Source organism: Balaenoptera borealis, assembly GCF_965194805.1.
Source record: "Balaenoptera borealis genome assembly, chromosome: 13".
NCBI lineage: Eukaryota > Metazoa > Chordata > Mammalia > Artiodactyla > Balaenopteridae > Balaenoptera > Balaenoptera borealis.
In genome coordinates, this window is record NC_138870.1 from 36,621,288 (window position 1) to 36,641,683 (window position 20,396).

The following is a 20,396-nucleotide window of genomic DNA, read 5'->3' on the forward strand; positions in this document are numbered from 1 at the left end:
TCCTGGGTCACAAATCAAGCCTTGATAAATTTTAAAGAACTGAAATCGTACCAACTACCTTTTCCAACCACAACACTATGAGACTAGATATTAATCACAGGAAAAAAACTGTAAAAAACACAAACACATGGAGGCTAAATATGCTACTAAATAACCAAGAGATCACTGAAGAAATCAAAGAGGAAATCAAAAAATACCTAGAAACAAATGACAATGAAAACACGAGGACCCAAAACCTATAGGATGCAGCAAAAGCAGTTCTAAGAGGGAAGTTTATAGAAATACAATCGTACTTCAAGAAACAAGAAAAATCTCAAATAAACAACCTAACCTTACACCTAAAGCAATTAGAGAAAGAAGAACAAAAAACCCCCCAAAGTTAGCACAAGGAAAGAAATCATAAAGATCAGATCAGAAATAAATGAAAAAGAAATGAAGGAAACAATAGCAAAGATCAATAAAACTAAAAGCTGGTTCTTTGAGAAGATAAACAAACTTGATAAACCATTAGCCAGACTCATCAAGAAAAAAAGGGAGAAGACTCAAATGAACAGAATTAGAAATGAAAAAGAAGTAGCAGCTGACACTGCACAAATACAAAGGATCATGAGAAATTACCACCAGCAACTATATGCCAATAAAATGGACAACCTGGAAGAAACAGACAAATCCTTAGAAAAGCACAACCTTCTGAGACTGAACCAGGAAGAAATAGAAACTATAACGAGACCAATCACAAGCACTGAAATTGAAACTGTGATTAAAAATCTTCCAACAAACAAAAGCCCAGGACCAGATGGCTTCACAGGTGAATTCTATCAAACATTTAGAGAAGAGCTAACACCTATCATTCTCAATCTCTTCCAAAATATAGCAGAGTAAGGAACACTCCCAAACTCATTCTACAAGGCCAACATCATCCTGATATCAAAACCAGACAAAGATGTCACAAAAAAAGAAAACTACAGGCCAATATCACTGACGAACATAGATGCAAAAATTCTCAACAAAATACTAGCAAACAGAATCTAACAGCACATTAAAAGGATCATACATAATGATCAAGTGGGGTTTATCCCAGGAATGCAAGGATTCTTCAATATACGCAAATCAATCAATGTGATACACCATATTGACAAATTGAAGGATAAAAACCATAAAAGAAAATAACACACAATTGTAAAGCAATTACACTCCAATAAAGATGCTAAAAAATATATGATAATCTCAATAGATGCAGAAAAAGCTTTTGACAAAATTCAACAACCATTTATGATAAAAACTCTCCAGAAAGTAGGCATAGAGGGAACCCACCTCAACATAATAAAGGCCATATATGACAAACCCACAGCCAACATTGTTCACAATGGTGAAAAACTGAAACCATTTCCTCTAAGATCAGCAACAAAACTAGGTTGCCCACTCTCAGCAATATTATTCAACATAGTTTTGGAAGTTTTAGCAGCAGCAATCAGAGAAGAAAAATAAAAGGAATCCAAATTGGAAAAGAAGAAGTAAAACTGTCACTGTTTGCAAATGACATGATACTATACATAGAGAATCCTAAAGATGCTACCAGAAAACTACTAGAGCTAATCAATGAATTTGGTAAAGTAGCAGGATACAAAATTAATGTACAGAAATCTCTTGCATTCCTATACACTAATGATGAAAAATCTGAAAGAGAAATTAAGGGAACACTCCCATTTACCACTGCAACAAAAGAATAAAATACCTAGAAATAAACCTACCTAAGGAGACAAAAGACCTGTATGCAGAAAACTATAAGACACTGAAGAAAGAAATTAAACACGATACAAACAGATGGAGAGATATACCATGTTCTTGGATTGGAAGAATCAACATTGTGAAAATGACTACAGTACCCATAGCAATCTACAGATTCAACTCAATCCCTATCAAACTACCAATGGCATTTTTCACAGAACTAGAACAATAAATTTCACAATTTGTATGAAAACACAAAAGACTGCGAATAGCCAAAGCAATCTTGAGAAAGAAAAACGGAGCAGGAGGATTCAGGCTCCCTGACTTCAGACTATACTACAAAGAGACAGTAATCAAGACAGTATGGTACCAGCACAAAAATAGAAATATAGATCAATGGAACAGGATAGAAAGCCCAGAGATAACCCCATGCACATATGGTCACCTTATCTTTGATAAAGGAGGCAAGAATATACAGTGGAGAAAAGATAGCCTCTTCAATACATGGTGCTGGGAAAACTGGACAGCTACATGTAAAAGAATGAAATTAGAACACTCCCTAACACCATATACAAAAATAAACTCAAAATGGATTAAAGACCTAAATGTAAGGCCAGACACTATCAAACTCTTAGAGGAAACACAGGCAGAACACTCTATGACATAAATCACAGCAAGATTCTTTTTGACCCACCTCCTAGAGAAATGGAAATAAAAACAAAAATAAACAAATGGGACCTAATGAAACTTAAAAGTTTTGCACAGGGCTTCCCTGGTGGCTCAGTGGTTGAGAATCTGCCTGCCAATGCAGGGGACGCGGGTTTGAGCCCTGGTCTGGGAGGATCCCACATGTCGCGGAGCAACTCGGCCCGTGAGCCACAATTACTGAGCCTGCGCGTCTGGAGCCTGTGCTCTGCAACGAGAGGCCGCGATAGTGAGAGGCCCGCGCACTGCGATGAAGAGTGGCCCCCGCTTGCCGCAACTGGAGAGAGCCCTCGCACAGAAACAAAGACCCAACACAGCCATACATACATACATACATACATACATAAATTAAAAAAAAGAATGTAAGCAGACAAGAATCTCATTAAAATATTAAAAAAAAAAAAAGTTTTCCACAGCAAAGGAAACCATAAAAAAGACCAAAAGACAAATCTCAGAATGGGAGAAAATATTTGGAAATGAAGCAACTGACAAAGGATTAATCTCCAAAATATACAAGCAGCTCATGCAGCTCAATATCAAAAAAACAAACACAATCCAAAATGGGCAGAAGACCTAAATATACATTTCCCCAAAGAAGATATACAGATTGCCAACAAACACATGAAAAGATGCTCAACATCACTAATCATTAGAGAAATGCAAATCAAAACTACAATGAGGTATCACCTCACACTGGTCAGAATGGCCATTATCAAAAAATCTACAAACAATAAATACTGCAGAGGGTGTGGAGAAAAGGCAACCCTCTTGTACTGTTGGTAGGAATGTAAATTGATACAGCCACTATGGAGAACAGTATGGAGGTTCCTTAAAAAACTAAAAATAGAATTACCATATGACCCAGCAATCCCACTACTGGGCACATACCCTGAGAAAACCATAATTCAAAAAGAGACATGTACCCCAATGTTCATTGAAGCACTATCTACAATAGCCAATACATGGAAGCAACCTGAGTGTCCATCGACAGATGAATGGATAAAGAAGATGCAGCACATATTCACAATGGAATATTACTCAGCCATAAAAGAAACGAAATTGAGTTATTTGTAGTGAGGTGGATGGACCTAGAGTCTGTCATACAGAGTGAAGTAAGTCAGAAAGAGAAAAACAAATACCATATGCTAACACATATATATGGAATCTAAAAAAAAAAAAAAATGGTTCTGATGTACCTACAGGCAGGACAGGCATAAAGATGCAGACGTAGAGAATGGACTTGAGGACACAGCGAGTGGGTAGGGTAAGCTGGGATGAAGTGAGAGAGTAGCAATGACATATATACACTACCCAATGTAAAATAGATAGCTAGTGGGAAGCAGCTGCATTGCACAGGGAGATCAGCTCGATGTTTTGTGACCACCTGGTGGGGTGGGATAGGGAGGGTGGGAGAGAGATGCAAGAAGGAGGGGAAATGGGGATATATGTATACATATAGCTGATTCACTTTGTTATACAGCAGAAACTAACACAACATTGTAAAGAAATTATATTACAATAAAGATGTTAAAAAAAAACTATTCTTAGTTTGTTATTTTTTTCCACATATTTTAGATAGGAAAATAAAATACTAAATCTTGTATTAATACACGCTATGTAGCCTTGGGCAAATTATTTATCCTCATTTATAAAATTGAAATTATAGGTCTTACTTCATAGGTTTGTTGTGAAGATTAAGTAAGTCCAATAATGTTAACCTTAATATAGTATATGATACATAGTAGGCACTCAAATATATCAGCTATCATTATCATCACCATTACTCTTGACTTAAAGGATAATAGGAATACTTTTATTTTCACAGTCTATGTTTCTAGATATCACTATGATTTATGTGCACAGGAGTGGCTGAAAACTGCAAAAAAAGAATGGGGACCAGGAGACCACCCACTTCTACATGAATAGCCCCGAATATCTAGCATTAAATCATTACAAAATAGTAAGATATGGCTGACATATTCATACTTAACTTTTAGTATAAAGATGTGACAACAAGGCATAGATAATGTAAGAAATATAACATATTCAGTGGATTCTCCTTAGATGATTGACTCATAAAATATGTCTACAAAGTCAGAGAATAGTTTGCAAGGAGAAGAGAATGGAGTCTGTTGTAAAAATTAGAGTAGCAGGTGTCTGTTTCCACATTTGTGGAAGATTAGAGTTTCTAGACAGTCCTCCTACCACAAAGAAACTAGACCAGTATTAAAAAGTACTTTTTTAATGAATACTGACCTCACAGTGTACAAGAACTATCAAATCCCCACACCTCCAAAACCTAACATATATTCTCTTCCTGCCCATCTCATACCTATGCATGCATGCACGCATACATATAAACATTTATACCATGGGCTAAATTCTAATTGGTAAGCAATGAATAGTAGGGATAGGAATTACTCTGAGGGAAAATACTGATAAAAGCAATATGATCCAGAGCTTCCTATACGAAGTTTCAAGGTAGAGGATCTGATTCTGAATTCTCTGCCTTAAGTCAGGGACCTTGGTTAGTAACACCCTTTGGATTACAGCAAAAACAACTGAAAATTCTCTCTAGAGGAAAGAACACACTTTTTAAGTGGTCCACCACTAATCTTATGGATTAATATTAAGTAAACATGAGCTTATGATCAGAGATCACCAAACACACAAACCAACAAGTCAGCATATGAGAAAGTTAGCAGAAACCACATATTTGGCTATCAAATATTTAGGATATGGGAAGTGTCAAAGATGATATATAAAATTACTCCAAATGAAATGTGTCAGTAAACATGAAAGGCAATTACAAATATAAGCAAATATAAAAAGAATGTAAACAAAATGAACACACAGATTTTGAATAAGAACTAACTAGGATATTTTAAATTGAAAAACATATGTTGAACTGGAAAATTCAGAGGACAGGTGAAATATCAGATTAGATGCAGCCAAAGAGAAAAATAATAAAATGCATGTTAGAGCTGCTTGAATAAAGCATGAAGATAAAAAGAAATAAAAGCATGGAAAACAATTATAATAAATGTACATGGACTAACTTTGGTAGTTAAACAGAGATTACTATGGATGTTACTTTTAAAATCCAATTATATGTTCTTTCCAATAAAAACACCTGAAGTAACAGGACATTGGAAAATTGAAGGAAAAGATATCCAGCAAATACTAAACAAGAAAAAGCTGGGCTAGCTATAGTATTGCCAGACACAGTACTTTAAACATAAAGCTATACTGACTTTATTTTCTTTAAAAAGCATTATTAGAGATAAAAAAAAGTCACTACACAATTGTAAAAGGTTCAATTCAAACTTATATATGCCTAATAAGTTAGACTGAAAATAGATGAAACAAAAAATTTGAATACTGTAATTGTAAAAATTATAATGTAAAATTGAAAATGGAGAGAGTGACAGAGATATATTCATGTTTCAAGTAAGTGACCTAGTAAGCAAAAAATTAGTAAATATATAGTTGATTTGAGCAACATAATTGGCAAGTTTGATTTAACAGGCATATAGAAACCTGTATACCATAGTTAATGAATATACATTCTGTTTAAACATACATGAAACATTTTTTTTAACATAATAGACCATACAGGTAATACCAAAAGATTTCAAAGAATGGGTATCATATAGATCATGTTCTCCAACTACAGTGAAATTAAATTAGAATTTAATAAACAAAAAACATTAAGTCTCAATATATTCATAAAATTTTAAATGCATTTCTAAATTAATAAGTCAAAAAAGAAATCATGATGAATTTATACATACTTAGAATTTAGAATTTTAAATGACATGAAAAATAACTATCAAAATTTGTGGGACACAATAAAATGATACCTTGAAGTAAATCAATAGTCTTAAACAATAAAATTAGAAAAGAAAAAATCCTGGATGTTATTGAGCTAGCAGTCAGTTTACATTATAAATAGAACAGCATGAGTAAATTGGAAAGAAAAGGAGAGAGAGAGCAGAAATTAATGAAATAAAAATGAGATTGAAAGCAAAGAGTTGATCCTTTAAAAAGACAAATGCAATAGACAATATTCCAGTGAAACTGGGCAATTATAAAGAAGTGCAAATAGATAATATCAGAAATAAAACAAGGCAGAAGTATAGCTATTGACAGAACTTAAAAGAAAATGCTATGAGAATAATTTAAGCTAATTAATTTTACTACTACTAAAAGAAATGGTCAGATATCTAGAGAAACACACTTTTTAAAATACCTTCAAAAAGATTTTTTTAAAAGTCTGATTACCGTTGGAAAAATTAAATAGTTAAATATCTTTCCACAAAGGAAAGATGAAACCCAGATGTTTTTCTAGGTGGCATCTCCCATGCTTTCAAGATATAGATCATTCCAACATTATATAAAATCTTCCAGAGAATGGGAAAAGAAATAATACACTTCCAACAGGTGAATAAAACCTTGGTATCAAAATTAGACAAATATAATCAAAGGAAGATCATTTCACTCTTGAAAATATATGCATGGAATGGAATCTAGCAGTGTGTTTAAAAAAAAAAAGGAAAAACCTTGATCAAGTTTGGTTTAGTGTTACAAAACTCATAAAAGGAATTCACAGGATTAAATTAATCGTATGATCATTTCAATATCCGCAAAATTTTTTAAATAAAAAAGCATACATTTTTTAAGTCTCAGAAAACTATGATGATAAGTTTATCTGCCAAGAATCTATGTCAAATATTATTCCTAATGGTGAAACTGCACAAGTATTCCTTTTAAAATCCAGGAAAAAAGGCTACCATCATCATTTCTATTCAACATTCAACAAGGTTTTTGTCTTGCTTTAAGACAAAAGAAAGAAAAAGAGAAAAATGAAAGAAAGTTATAAGGATTGAAGAAGAGGAAGAATAATAGCCATAATTCACAAGTGATATAAACATCCACAGGTAGATTATAAGGATTAATTAGAGTAATGAATCAGGTGGCTAGATTTAAAATCAATAATCCAAATAATCTAATGCACTTCTATCAATCAACATCACAGACCATACACTAATAAAAGAGGTAAATGAAAGTTGTGCATGACCAGCTTTGAAAGAAAATATTATATACTACTGAAAGAAATTTTAAAAAGACCTTCATAAATAGACAGATAATTGTTTTATAATGACTTGACATGCTGGTCTAAAATTTTTATGGAAGAGCAAAGGTCCAAGAATAGCCAAAATACTCTTGAAGAAAATTGGATGGAGTTATATATCCTATGAATTATGATGATTTATTATATAGCTATAAAATTTGAACTAATATGAAATTGGTACATGGACTAAATAAAAAGTATTGATTAATGAAGCAGCGGGATGATTTGCACGTGTCAGTGCAAACAGAAACTTTATATATGGCATTGCAGATTCTAATGAAAGGAGGTGAACTAGTCAATGTGTGATCTGAGGAAACTGGACATCCAGAGAAAAGGAACTTACAAAACTAGACCCCTATTTGATACCACATCAAAAAAATTGTGCCAAATGGTTTAGAGATTTAAATGTGAAAAGACAAATTTTTAAATATTTACAAGAAAACAGGATAATACACTCAGACTTTTGAGCTACAGAAGGCTCAGAAGGCTATAATTTCTTTAATAAGATACAAAATTGCTAAACCTAAAATTATAAACTCAGCTACAGCATACATTTTCACACACACAAAACAATTAACACTAAGGAACAAATTATTAACAGATATTTACAATACATATAAACCAAAAAGGGTTTGGTTTCAAGAAGTTATAAGAACACTAAAAGGCAGTAAGAAAATGAAAAATACCACAGCAGAAAAATAGGCAATGTTTTTTTCATTTATTTCATTCCTCTCCAAAAAGGAAATATAAATGGCCAGTAAATATATAAAAAGATGTCCAAACTCATTAGTGACCAGGGAACTGAAAATTATTGCTATAATGAAATATATTAAATTTAATTTGGCAAAAATGAGAAATTTGAAGATCCTGGTATTAATAGTGATATAATCAAAATGAATGCTTATACACTATTGATGAAAGGTATAAATTGGTACCACTTTAGAAAATAATTTGGTATATCTTATAAAGTTAAACATGGGCACATGTAATGGCATGCAATTCTAACCGTAGGAATATACCTTAGCTCTTATAATAAAGTTCATAATAGAAAACAGCTGGAATCAGCCCAAATATTCACTGACAGGATATAGATATGTGAACTGTGGATGAAATATTGTACAGCAGTGAAAATGCATGAACTAAAGCTCAAAAATAAGCATAATCAAGCAATTTCTTTTAGGAATATATACATATACAATAAAACTATTTTTCAAAAGATGGAAGGAACTGCCACATACAAAATTTATGCTATTGGTTACCTCTTGGGGAAGTGCAAGGGAGAGAATAAGGACTTAGCACAGGCCATAGAACAGTACCGATAAATTTCTAATTCTTAAATCTGGTGATGGATTCGTGACTACTCTTTTTTTTTTTTTTTTTGCTTTAAATTTGCATGTAAGTTTTTATGTACTATTTTGTATGGATCAAATATTACACAATAAAACACTTTAAATATGTCAAGCTCTGCATAGCACTTGATATTTAGAAATTAATTGGTACATAAATATTAGTTCTTATTATTCTTTAAAACTTACAGCAGAATCAAATAATACTGACACTACCCATTAATTAATAATCAAAATGATTAATGTGTAAATTAAAAGGAAGATAATCAAAACATCATTTTAAATAATTCAATAAACAATTATATAAGCTATATTTTATTTACCAAATAACTTACCTAATGTGTCACATTTCTCTCTAGCTCCACAAATGTCTTCCCTTAAAACAAAAGATTTTGAAGCATTTTCAGAAAATATTTTTGCAACATGCAAAACAGAGATAAAGAAGCTTTAACTATGACATGACTATTACCCTAAACCTAGAGTAATGCACCATTTTTGCATATCAATAAGCAATAGGTGCTATATAAAAGTGATTGCTGTGAACAGCTGAAGCTTAACCAAGTTCAATGAAAAGCTTTCTAAGTGTATTTTTCTCCTCTCTGCCTTTATTTATGCAGTAGTATATGTAATATACTCTTGATGTTTCAATGCCTTTATGAACTTCAGCTATTATTCTCAGCTGCAAAATAATGATGTTCTCAGATGTTACCAAGTTGCTTAAATTTTTTCCTTCTTAAATTACTTAGTCCCTAAACATTCATTATGACAGTTCTCTAGTCTCCTTCCTCATGGTCTCCTCTTACAGCCCTTTTCCTCCCTCCCATCATTTATCTGTTATCTTCAGTCTTTGCTGCTTGGCCTCTAACCCAGGGCAGAACCGTGGATTGGTAATAGAATACTCTGTATAAATTTGAGTCAATTCTGTTTTAGTTTAGAAAAGAAATAAAGCACATGGACAAAACGTCAGCTGTTTTACATGGACTAAAGGTTTTCATTTCAGGGTTCTAGAAAGCCAAAATTTCTCTGAGTCTGACCCTCAAGCAAAAGATTTTTCCCCCTTGGCCAAGCAACCAACCAAAACAAACAACGAACTCAGGATCTAAATATTCTGGTAGCATGACTGTTGCTGAAACAAAGATGTGAATTAACAATGTATAGTGGTACATGTAAAATGGATACTCATTTTATAATAGCAGCAGCTGCATATAAATAAATAGGTTTGAGAAAAACCCTAGCAAAAGCAGCCCAGTAATCAAGTCATGCATTTAGCATCAAAACAAGGAGCAGATAGATATTTTTAAGTATAGCGAGTCCAAAATAAATTCAAAGGCTTTCTTTTCCAAGCGATTGAAAGGTCAAGTTAGGGAAGAAACAAAACGTGTTCTCAGTTCCATAACTATATTAATTTCCAAGTAATTTTCCTAATTCTTACTCTGTCACTAATATAATAAGGAAATTATCTTGTTTATGTCAAACCATTACTTAGCAACCTAACGTTGCTAATTTCCTAAGGAATCAGGCCAGTGTTCTGGTCTGAAGAAAACAGAAGAATGCTTTCATTCAATGGTATCTTTTGTAATACAAGTTCTCATAGAACGTCTCTATGTATTATTGATAAAGAATTAATGTAAGAAGAAGTACTGGTGATCACGCAGGAGATAAAGGGTAAACAATTGCATTGCAAGGGTTATTTCTAGAACTGTACCTAGTGACAAGAACAGCAGTATCATGGTGGGATGGGTGGGCATCGTCAAGAACATTCTGAGTTTGCTGCCATAAACAGAAGTTGCGTAACGTGGTAGCTGCATTAAAACTGATGACTGGTCCTTCCTACACACAAAAAATCAGCAATTCAACATTACGTCAAAACATTCATGGCCGTTTTCCTTCCAAGCCTGTCAGTGTTTATGCAATTCATTAAATAGCATTTTCACAGGCAAATGAAGAAGTGGTATCATCTCTCCCTCATATCTAAAACATATTTCAGCAATACTTAAAACACTGTGATCAAAACAGAATCAAATTAGACCTTCCAATATTTGGGATTGAAAAACTAACTTCTGAAAATTACTATAGTTTAAATCTTTCAACAGCAGGATTATAAAAGTGAATACCTGAATGTTTTCAACCTTAAATTTTTTAATTGTTTATTAATTTTTGTTACTTCCTCTGTTGTCATTCCATTTTGTTTCTGTCATAACAGAAAAAGTTAACCTCACTCTTTTTCAAATCAAGTTTTGTAATATACATTTTTAAAATATCTCATTTCTAATAAGAGTTTCATGATCTCTCTCTATATTCCCGCTAAGAACCTACTACAGCTAGGATTACTACTTTTAGAACTGTTTCTTACCTGTTCATCATGAATTATAACTAATTTTACAATTACTATGTTTATAAGATTTCCAATACTTGAGTCCTTGTAGATTGCTGCAACCTGCAAGGAAAAAAAATATAAGATTAGATGCCTAAAATGAATACCTTTTCTCAAAAGTAAATTGAAACCAGTCTGAGCCAGAGCATCAATTCTCCAATTTAGCTGCACACTAGAATCTCTTAGGGAGCTTTTCACAAATCCCTAAGCTCAGGCCACATCACTTATCAATTAAATCAGAATCTTAAGGGTTGAGACCCAGGCATCAGCATCTTTTAAAATTCCCTGGCTTTATAATGATTCCAATGTGAAGCCAAGTTTGAGAAACAGTATCCTAAATCTTGCTACTGAGATTCACTCATTCATCAGCAGCATCCGTATCACCTAGAGCTGATTAGAAATAAGGAATCTCAGGCCCCATCCTGGACAGGTGAGTCAGAATCTATATTTTAACAAGATCCTCAAGTGATCTGAACATGCATTAGAGCTTGGAAAATACTGTTCTAGATGATTCAGCAAAAAATTCACTACATTCTGTGTCACAATCCACAATTTATGTGTCCACAATACACCATAAAAATAAATATATAAGGTTTACCTGTTCTTTTCTGGCAGTTTTACCTAATCTTTCTGCCATGATTGCATATTTTCAACTCTGAATATGCTTATGGTTTTTAATTGTTTAGCACACTAGAATCCATGGAGACAAATTCATCCAGAATCACACAAAGAGCCGTAGGAGAGGTCATGCTTCACAATCTGGTCTTTCATTCTCCAAAACTGGAGAATGCAATTCTAGGAGGTACTCTGCAGGGGCTTATAATGAAGGTGCCATCCAATTCACTAATTCATATCCTCATCTTGTAGCCACCATAGAGGCTTCCAGACAACAGGAGTGTATTCCATGGCCAACACCTCTGTCTTGCACTCCTTATTATATCCTTTAGATATAACCTTCTGGACCTGGGCCACCTGTGCCATGAAAATTGCTTCTGAAATGTGGATCACCATCTCCTGAACCACTGCCCAAACCAAGAGAGCAGAATTGGAGGTGCTACTTCTCTTGTTTATTTAAAGAATGTTCAGCAACTATTCCTTCCTTCGCTGGCTATAGACCCAGAGATAGGGAAGAGGACATGGTCCCTGACCTTGTGGAGCTTAACAGTTTCCTAGAAGTACCAGTAGTGGAGCCCTCACCCTATCAGCCAAGGTTGCTTCAACACAATGAATAATATGACTGCTACTGTTGCTTCTAATGCCACATGGAGAAGCACCAGAACCAGAGCCAAAAGCATCTCTGACCCTATAGGGTCAGCGTGAACTTAAATACACATTCCAGCACCTTTCCTATTGTTTTAGCTGTGCAGCCACAAATACAGGTTTGCTGTCTTTATCTGCAGTGATGCCTTTGGTTCTAGCATTTTTTGGCAAGAGTGATGGTCACCACAGTGGAGTTGAGAGTAAGTACAGTTAAGACAGGGACAGGCAGATGACTGGCCATTTCAAGCTGGTCTGCCAGCACTGCAGTATTGCTCACTTTAAAATCGGAGCTGTGGAAATCTATGGCTGAATTGATTAATATGTATTTTAAAAGTTGCATGGAAAATGAATATATATTGTAGAAAACAAAGTATACCCATATTTGTGACTTCAGAGTTATCCTCTGATCATGTGAAGTTAACAGTAGATGCTTTAACCAAGTCAAATTACAAGGTAAACAAAGTACCTCAAAGGTATGCACAAAGGCTCTTTTCCTCTATGAATGAAAACCAGTTGTGAAGACTTGTCACAGGCCATCATGCATTGTCAGTAGCTCAGAGAAAAGAGCTTGGGTGCTGTAAAGTATCTAAATGGCTAACTTCTCTACTCATTGCCTGAAATATGTTGACTACAAATGACAATCTGTATATTGTAATATTAGCTATAAAATATATAACCACAAAAATGTTTTCAGTTTCAGAAGGAAACAGACGTGGCACCTTTATTGAAAAGTGACCAACCTACCAGCTGGAATTTGGAAACATATCCTCCCAGTGTTCTGACAGTATGTTTTTAAATATATTACTACAACAAAATTTCTTTAAAATGTAACATTAGGGAAAAGATAATTCAAATTATTATGTAAGATGGGCAATGTTATGAAGCAGAGTCCTTCAAATTAAACAGGCCCAGGTTCAAATTCTAACTGCCACTTGTTGATAACACCTACTTACCAAGCTGCTATAAAGATTAAATGAGATGGTGTACAAAAAGCATTTAGATCAGGGCCTGGGTCATAGTGATCTATGATAGCTATTATTACTACTTTCAGAAGAAAAGGCATATGTTATATATAATGCTAATTCTAGTTCATTTGTTTGAAATTTCAGTAGTTATCATAGAATGGCAAACTGAAAGCAAAGGATCCAAGAACACAGTTTCATTCTTTCTTTCAATATTTATTGAATTATCTGTTGCCTGTCAAATACTGTGTTGCTTGCCTAATACCCAAATGAACAAAGCATCATCTCTACCCTTAAAAAATTCAGTCTTTCAGGGGTAAAAGGTATAAAAACAGATGGTTCAGTTTAAATAATTATTCATATACACCCAAAAAAACCCCTCAGGTTGGTATTTTGCTTTTACACTAAAATGGCATGTGTCTTCAAGAAGGTCACCTTGCTCATTTAATTGTATGCACCTCCTATTGTTTTATGTATTGACCTTTATAATCTATGTGCTCACACTCTATACATACATACCTTTTACAATATTTGGATATTTAGAGGTGCTTTTATTGAATAACTATTCAATTAAGCTGAATTGTGAATCAGGCAGATGAATGACCAGAAGGCCTACCTGTTACTTCAGAGGCTTTCCCAATTAGCATGCCCAACATGCTTCTCTTATCCCTAAAACTACCACCCCATATTAGGTCACCATAATGGTAGGGTATCCATGTTTGCTACTTCCTCATAAATACATAACTAGAAATAATATTTATTGAATGTTTACTATGTGTGTGATGTGATCTAAGTTTAAATGTATTAATTCATTTAGTAATTCTCACAACAAATCCTATGAGCTAGAAACTATTGTATCCATTTTACGGATGAGAAAACTAAGGTACAGAGAAGTTAAGTAATGCGCTCAAGGTTAGGTGGCTGGTAAGCAACGGAACAATTTCCATCCAAGGCAGTCTAGCTTCAGCTCTGACTACTTTATCTGATCTTGTAGAACTTCAGCATTCTACCCTAAGTATTTCCTAATTAGCTCTTGGCACAAAAGTTATTTCAGAACCCTGATGTGGTTCATGCCCTAGCCCCTGACACTGTCCTGCTATAGTCACTTGAGCATGGCCTCAGAAGTCCTACACAGTCAGGAGACCTGGGTTTTAGTTCTAGCTCTTACTAGTTACAAGCCAGTTGTCTAACTCTACAAATGGATATATCTACTTTTTGTCTCAATACCACAACTACACTGAGGCATTGAGCACCCTTGGTCACAGTGCCCTGGTGTGCTGGATTAGTATTTACCAGATGCTGTTGGGGAAGGGGTGTGAGAACATTGGTTTTAAAGAACAAAATCATTCCACAGTTTGAGAAAAGTTGAGTAAAAAAAATTAAACAGATGCCTTCATGGAGTCTTGAATAGGCTAACATATACGCACAAATATTAAATCTACAAGAGAGGTATTACATGCAGCATCTCACACAACTACTTGGCCAAGTCCTCTTTTCCCCTTCATGGAACATGCCAAGGGACGAGTATCCCAACCCAGACTACACTGTAGGAACTGCTAGATTAGATTTCTAAGGTACCTTTTCTGCTTTATAAAACCATGTAATGTTAAATATTACTGTAATCACTCCACTTTAGAGTGCTATATATTAGAACTTTTATTGATCCAGTTAAAATGTATTCAATCTTTTATTCTTTTTTTATCTTTTTTAAAAACTTTATTTATTTTTTATACAGCAGGTTCTTATTAGTTATCCATTTTATACATATTAGTGTATATATGTCAATCCCAATCTCCCAATTCATCCCACCACCACCCCCACCACCACTTTCCCCCCTTGGTGTCCATACGTTTGTTCTCTACATCTGTGTCTCTATTTCTGTCCTGCAAACCAGTTCATCTGTACCATTTTTCTAGGTTCCACATATATGCATTAATATACGATATTTGTTTTTCTCTTTCTGACTTACTTCACTCTGTATGATAGTCTCTATATCCATCCACGTCTCTACAAATGACCCAGTTTCATTCTGTTTTTTTTGGCTGAGTAATATTCCATTGTATATATGTACCACATCTTCTTTATCCATTCATCTGTCGATGGACACTTAGGTTGCTTCCATGACCTGGCTATTGTCAATAGTGCTGCAATGAACATTGAGGTACATGACTCTTTTTGAATTATGGTTTTTTCTGGGTATATGCCCAGTAGTGGGATTGCTGGGTCATATGGTAATTCTATTTTTAGTTTTTTAAGGAACTTCCATACTGTTCTCCATAGTGGCTGTATCAATTTACATTCTCACCAACAGTGCAAGAGGGTTCCCTTTTCCCCACACCCTCTCCAGCATTTGTTGTTTGTAGATTTTCTGATGATGCCCATTCTAACTGGTGTGAGGTGATACCTCATTGTAGTTTTGATTTGCATTTCTCTAATAATTAGTGATGTTGAGCAGGTTTTCATGTGCTTCTTGGCAATCTGTATGTCTTCTTTGGAGAAATGTCTATTTATGTCTTCTGCCCATTTTTTGATTGGGTTGTTTGAACTGCATGAGCTGTTTATATATTTTGTCTGTTGATTCGTCTGCAAATATTTTCTCCCATTCTGAGCATTGTCTTTTCGTCTTGTTTATGGTTTCCTTTGCTGTGTAAAAGCTTTTAAGTATCATTAGATCCCATTTGTTTATTTTTGCTTTTATTTCCATTACTCTAGCTGGTGGATCAAAAAAAGATCTTGCTGTGATTTATGTCAAAGAGTGTTCTTCCTACGTTTTCCTCTAAGAGTTTTATACTGTCCATTCTTACATTTAGGTCTCTAATCCATTTTGAGTTTATTTTTGTGTATGGTGTTAGGGAGTGTCCTAATTTCATTCTTTTACATGTAGCTGTCCAAATTTCCCAGCACCACATATTGAAGAGACTGTCATTTCTCCATCCTTCCCTGCTTTGTCATAGATTAGTTGACCACAGGTGTGTGGGTTTATCTCTGGCCTTTCTATCCTGTTCCATTGATCTATATTTCTATTTTTGTGCCAGTACCATATTGTCTTGATTACTGTAGCTTTGTAGTATAGTCTGAATTCAGGGAGTCTGATTCCTCCAGCTCCGTTTTTTTCCCTCAAGACTGCTTTGGCTATTTGGGGTCTTTTGTGTCTCCATACAAATTTTAAGATTTTTTGTTCTAGTTCTGTGAAAATTGCCATTGGTAGTTTGATAGGGATTGCACTGAATCTGTAGATTGCTTTGGGTAGTATAGTCATTTTCATAATATTGATTCTACCAATCCAAGAACACGGTATTTCTCTCCATCTATTTGTATCATCTTTAATTTCTTTCAGCAGTGTCTTATAGTTTTCTGCATACAGGTCTTTTGTCTCTGTAGGTAGGTTTATTCCTAGGTATTTTATTCTTTTTGTTGCAATGGTAAATGGGAGTGTTTCCTTAATTTCTCTTTCAGATTTTTCACCATTTGTGTATAGGAATGCAAGAGATTTCTGTGCATTAATTTTGTATCCTGCAACTTTACCAAATTCATTGATTAGCTCTAGGAGTTTTCTGCTGGCATCTTTAGGATTCTCTATGTATAGTATCATGTCATTTGCAAACAGTGACAGTTTTACTTCTTCTTTTCCAATTTGTATTCCTTTTATTTATTTTTCTTCTCTGATTGCCATGGCTAAAACTTCCAAAACTATATTGAATAATACTGGTGAGAGTGGGCACCTTTGTCTTGTTACTGATCTTTGAGGAAATGCTTTCAGTTTTTCACCATTGAGAATGATGTTGGCTGTGGGTTTGTCGTACATGGCCTTTAATATGTTGAGGTAACTTCCCTCTATGTCTACTTTCTGGAGGGTTTTTATCATAAATGGGTGTTGAATTTTGTCCAAAGCTTTTTCTGCATCTATTGAGATGATCATGTTTTTTATTCTTCTGTTTGTTAATATGGTGTATCACAATGATTGATTTGCATATATTGAAGAATCCTTGCATTCCTGGGGTAAACCCCACTTGATCATGGTATGTGATCCGTTTTTTTTTTTTTAATTAATTAATTTATTTATTTTTATTTTTGGTTGTGTTGGGTCCTCATTTCTGTGCGAGGGCTTTCTCTAGTTGCAGCGAGCGGGGGGCCACTCTTCATCGCGGTGCGCGGGCCTCTCACTGTCGCGGCCTCTCTTGTTGCGGAGCACAGGCTCCAGACGCACAGGCTTAGTAGTTGTGGCTCACGGGCCCAGTTGCTCCACGGCATGTGGGATCTTCCCAGACCAGGGCTCAAACCTATGTCCCCTGCACTGACAGGCAGATTCTTAACCACTGCGCCACCAGGGAAGCCCAGTATGTGATCCTTTTAATGTGCTGTTGTATTCTGTTTGCTAGTATTTTGTTGAGGATTTTTGCATCTATGTTCATCAGTGATGTTGGCCTGTAGTTTTCTTTCTTTGTGACATCTTTGTCTGGTTTTGGTATCAGGGTGGCCTCGTAGAATGAGTTTGGGAGTGTTCCTCCCTCTGTTATATTTTGGAAGAGTTTGAGAAAGATAGGTGTTAGCTCTTCTCTAAATGTTTAATAGAAGTCACCTGTGAAGTCAACTGGTCCTGGACTTTTGTTTGTTGGAAGATTTTTAATCACAGTTTCAATTTCATTACTGGTGATTGGTCTGTTCATATTTTCTATTTCTTCCTGGTTCAGTCTTGGAAGGTTATACCCCTCTAAGAATTTGTCCATTTCTTCCAGGTTGTCCATTTTATTGGCATAAAGTTGCTTGTAGTAGTCTCAGGATGGTTTGCATTTCTGCGGTGTCTGTAGTAACTTCTCTTTTTTCATTTCTAATTTTATTGATTTGAGTCCTCTCCCTCTTTTTCTTGATGAGTCTGGCTAAGGGTTTATCAATTTTGCTTATCTTCTCCAGGAACAAGCTTTTAGTTTTATTGATCTATTGTTTTCTTTGTTTCTATTCCATTTATTTCTGCTCTGATCTTTATGATTTCTTTCCTTCAGCTAACTTTGGGTTTTGTTTGTTCTTCTTTCTCTAGTTCCCTTAGGTGTAAGGTTAGATTGTTTGAGATTTTTCTTGTTTCTTGAGGTAGGCTTCTATTGCTATAAACTTCCCTCTTAGAACTGTTTTTGCTGCATCCCATAGGTTTTGGATCATCGTGTTTTCATTGTAATTTGTCTCCAGGTATTTTTTGATTTCCTCTTTGATTTCTTCAGTGAGCTTGGGTATTTAGTAACGTATTGTTTAGCCTCCATGTCTTTATGCTTTTTTACATTTTTTTCCCTGTAATTCATTTCTAATCTCATAGTGTTGTGGTCAGAAAAGATGCTTGATATGATTTCAATTTTCTTAATTTACTGAGGTTTGATTTGTGATCCGAGATGTGATCTATCCTGGAGAATGTTCCATGTGTACTTGAAAAGAAAATGTAATCTGCTGTTTTTGGATGGAATGTCCTATAAATATCAATTACATCTAGCTGATCTACTGTGTCATTTAAAGCTTGTGTTTCCTTATTAATTTTCTGTTTGGATGATCTGTCCACTGGTGTAAGTGAGGTGTTAAAGTCCCCCACTATTATTGTGTTACTGTTGATTTCCTCTTTTATAGCTGTTAGCAGTTGCCTTATGTATTGAGGTGCTCCTATGTTGGGTGCATATATATTTATAATTGTTATATCTTCTTCTTGGATTGATCCCTTGGTCATTATGTAGTGTCCTTCCTTGTCTCTTGTAACATTCTTTATTTTAAAGTCGATTTTATCTGATATGAGTATTGCTACTCCAGGTTTCTTTTGATTTCCATTGCATGGAATATGTTTTTCCATCCCCTCACTTTCAGTCTGTATGCGTCCCTAGGTCTGAAGTGGGTCTCCTGTAGACAGCATATATATGGGTCTTGTTTTTGTATCCATTCAGCAAGCCTGTGTCTTTTGGTTGGAGCATTTAATCCATTCATGTTTAAGGTAATTATCAATATGTATGTTCCTATTACAATTTTCTTAATTGTTATGGGTTTGCTTTTGTAGGTCCTTTTCTTCTCTTGTGTTTCCCACTTAGAGAAGTTCCTTTAGCATTTGTTGTAGAGCTGGTTTGGTGGTGCTGAATTCTCTTAGCTTTTGCTTGTCTGTAAAGCTTTTGATTTCTCTGTCGAATCTGAATGAGGTCCTTGCCAGGTAGAGTAACCTCGGTTGTACGTTCTTCCCTTTCATCATTTTAAATATATCATGCCACTCCCTTCTGGCTTGTAGAGTTTCTGCTGAGAAATCAGCTGTTAATTTTATAGGAGTTGCCTTGTATGTTATTTGTCATTTTTCCCTTGTTGCTTTGAATAATTTTTCTTTGTCTTTAATTTCTGTCAATTTGATTACTATGTGTCCCCATGTGTTTCTCCTTGGCTTTATCCTGCCTGGGACTCTCTGCACTTCCTGGACTTGGGTGGCTATTTCCTTTGTCATGTTAGGGAAGTTTTCAACTATAATCTCTTCAAATATTTTCTCGGGTCCTTTCTCTCTCTCTCTTCTCCTTCTGGGACCCCTATAATGCGAATGTTGTTGCGTTTAATGTTGTCCCAAAGGTCTCTTAGGCTGTCTTCATTTCTTTTCATTCTTTTTTCCTTATTCTGTTCTGCGGCAGTGAATTCCACCATTTTGCCTTCCAGGTCACTTCTCCGTTCTTCTGCCTCAGTTACTCTGCTATTGATTCCTTCTAGTGTAGTTTTCATTTCAGTTATTGTATTGTTCATCTCTGTTTGTTTCTTCTTTAATTCTTCTAGGTGTTTGTTCTTTAATTCTTCTAGGTCTTTGTTAAACATTTCTTGCATCTTCTCGATCTTTGCCTCCATTCTTTTTCCGAGGTCCTGGATCATCTTCACTATCATTATTCTGAATT

General features: G+C 34.8%; 1 protein-coding gene across 2 annotated transcripts in view; it reads right to left on the reverse strand.

Annotated features, from left to right (window-relative positions):
* The window catches only part of ADAMTS20 (ADAM metallopeptidase with thrombospondin type 1 motif 20), a 232,748-nt gene that overhangs the window by 115,530 nt on the left and 96,822 nt on the right, over nt 1–20,396 (reverse strand). For both annotated transcript variants that reach the window (XM_082349310.1, XM_082349311.1), the window contains 3 exons: nt 11,267–11,350; nt 10,619–10,743; nt 9,249–9,289 (listed from right to left, as the gene is read on the reverse strand). In XM_082349310.1, the coding sequence (XP_082205436.1) occupies nt 9,249–9,289; nt 10,619–10,743; nt 11,267–11,350 (250 nt within the window). The remainder of the gene's footprint in view (nt 1–9,248; nt 9,290–10,618; nt 10,744–11,266; nt 11,351–20,396) is intronic.